At 31.4% G+C, this 2,559-nt stretch overlaps 1 protein-coding gene across 1 annotated transcript in view; it reads left to right on the forward strand.

Moving 5' to 3' along the window:
* Positions 1-1,084: 1,084 nt before the first annotated feature.
* The window catches only part of LOC108572518 (gem-associated protein 5), a 5,099-nt gene continuing 3,624 nt past the window's right edge, over positions 1,085-2,559 (forward strand). Inside the window, exons 1-4 of the mRNA XM_017934770.1 lie at positions 1,085-1,387; positions 1,463-1,821; positions 1,895-2,218; positions 2,289-2,544. Of these exons, the coding sequence (XP_017790259.1) occupies positions 1,085-1,387; positions 1,463-1,821; positions 1,895-2,218; positions 2,289-2,544 (1,242 nt within the window). The remainder of the gene's footprint in view (positions 1,388-1,462; positions 1,822-1,894; positions 2,219-2,288; positions 2,545-2,559) is intronic.

The following is a 2,559-nucleotide window of genomic DNA, read 5'->3' on the forward strand; positions in this document are numbered from 1 at the left end:
TTCTGAATATATATTTTATATACAGAATTTTATTTATTATTAGAAAACATAACAATAATAGCTGCTAAAGTTTCAATTGCTGATTTGACACTGTTCCCACCCATAGAATAATTTAGAAAAAATACTATTGGATTGCTTGAATTTTAACCTGTAAAATAAGCTTATCAAAGTAATAGAGAAATTTTGAGAACATGGGGAAAAAAAGCAAAGTTTACCATGATGCACGTCGTTTGGCGTCGTGCAGGCACCTGTTCGCCTGTTTATGGTGTCTACGCGATGTAAACTTTATTTTTTTTCGACCGCTCGGAATTTTTATTCCGATCAATTATCGACTGCTCATCTGTTTACCGACTGTTCAAGCGAGACTCGATCGTCACCTATAGTTCATAGAAGAGTAAGTGCGATAGCTTTATTCTACAGTGATTGGCTGACTATGAGGGAAGACCAAAGAGTAAGTGTGATAGCTTTATTCTATCGCTATTGGCTTACTAACAGCGAGCCGTTACAAGTTCCCCTACATTTCGTACTTCTAGGTCCTAAAACACGCCTGAGACTTCTGATTTGCTTTAATACCTACCCTGTAACTGTTGCATAGGGGATCCGAATTTCGAACTCTTACGGAGTCTTTACTGTACCTTCTCTAGTTTTCTTTCACCACAATCCAGATATTTGAAACAACGTACGTATAGTAATTTACCGCTAAAAGCTTCAAAATAATTAAATGTACGGTAATATTATTTATATCAATGTCATTTAACTGTTTGTCAATATAGTATACATGTGTTTAATGCAACTTTAACCGAATGTTTATACTGCATATATTTCAAACGTTTTGTCAAAGCTGAAAAAGTATTTTGTTATTAATTTTATTTTTTATCAATACATTTAAAATAACTATGAATATAACGTTTCTGCAGAAATATTGTACATAACATAATGTGTAGTATAAATATTTGGTATTTGCTTCAAAACTAATATCAGTGTTAAATAAAAACTGGATAATATTAATAGTCTATTAACATGTGACCTTACTTGTTCATGTCTCCTTTCAAAGTCTCTTTCTTCTTTATTTCAGCTTGTAAAAATGAATGAAACAACTTTACCTCCTTCACCAAACTGGTATTTAAGCAATATTCTTGCTTGTTCTTTTAATGGTACTGTAGCATGGGGTGCTAGAGATATGATTGTTGTTGCTAAATCTGAAGGAAATGGAAAAGCATTACAGTATTCAATCATTAAACATAGCCATAAATCTAAAGTGACTTGCCTTGCATTTACTCCAGAATTTGAAGAAATTAATTTATTAGCTTCTGCAGGGAATGATAATGCAATTAAAATATGGAATTTGGAAACATTAACCATAGCTTATACTCATCTCTTGGAAGCTGTAAGTACATACATGAAAATATATATATATTAATTTATAGCAATTGTGTATTTAAAATATTTATTGTGTTTTTAGGATAAACAAGTGATAAGTGTAGATTGGTCGCATAAAGATGCTTATGTCATATATGCAGCAATTTCAAATGGTTGTGTATTATCATGGAATGCTCATTTTGATATTGTTTCTTCAATTTCATTAGGGAAAATGACACCTACTTGTATTTCTTCTTGTCCTCATGATCCACATCTTGTGGCTGTAGGTTCCAAGAGTGGCTTGGTTTATATTATAAATTTTCAATTTAAAGGACAAGTAGTTTACAAACTTAGAGGACATGATACTGAAATAGTTAGTCTATCATGGTGTCCATCAAAAATTAATGTTCTAAGTGGAAATTTAAAAGAAGATTTACTTTTAGCTTCAGGAGGAAAAGATAGGTAATATGAAACATTGTTATAAATGTTCACAACTATAATTTTGATGTATACCTTCTAAAGTTATAATATACAGGTCAGTTTTTATTTGGAAAACTGGTGGAGATGGACGTTATGAAATGACAATTTCATTACCTGGAGGGCCTCTTGATTCTCATCAACATAGAAGCAAATTAAATCCATCTGTAGGTAATTGGGTTGTAGTTCATTGGATAGAGCCTAAACTGTTGCTTACAAGTTCACAATGGGGTGAATTAATTTCTTGGAATTTATCAACAATGATAAAAGGCAAACCTACTGTCAAGTTAATACATGCAAATCATAATAGAGGATTATTTTGTATTGCAAGTGTACCAAATATTGAAAAAACGTCAGAAGAAGATTGGAGATTGAAACAAAGGTTTCTATTGACAAATTTATAATTAGATATAGTTATGAAGCAAACAAAAAATATTTTCTATAAATTGCAGACATACTATTTGGACTTTGGCACAAGATCGTAAAATTATTTGCTGTGGAATAAAAGAAAATAATGTTGAAATCGATTACGACATTTTTACACAAAGTGGTTATGTTTATTGTATTTCTGCTTGTCCATTAGATACTTCACAAGTTGCATTTGGAGTTGGAGATGCAATGTTGCGTTTATGGAATTTATCAGAACCACATTGTACTTCTTTTGATATAACTGTTTTGTGGCAAAAGATTAAAGGAAAGATTCGTGCGGTAAGACCTACAAGA

Source organism: Habropoda laboriosa, unplaced genomic scaffold (genome assembly GCF_001263275.1).
Source record: "Habropoda laboriosa isolate 0110345459 unplaced genomic scaffold, ASM126327v1 scaffold129, whole genome shotgun sequence".
Lineage (NCBI taxonomy): Eukaryota > Metazoa > Arthropoda > Insecta > Hymenoptera > Apidae > Habropoda > Habropoda laboriosa.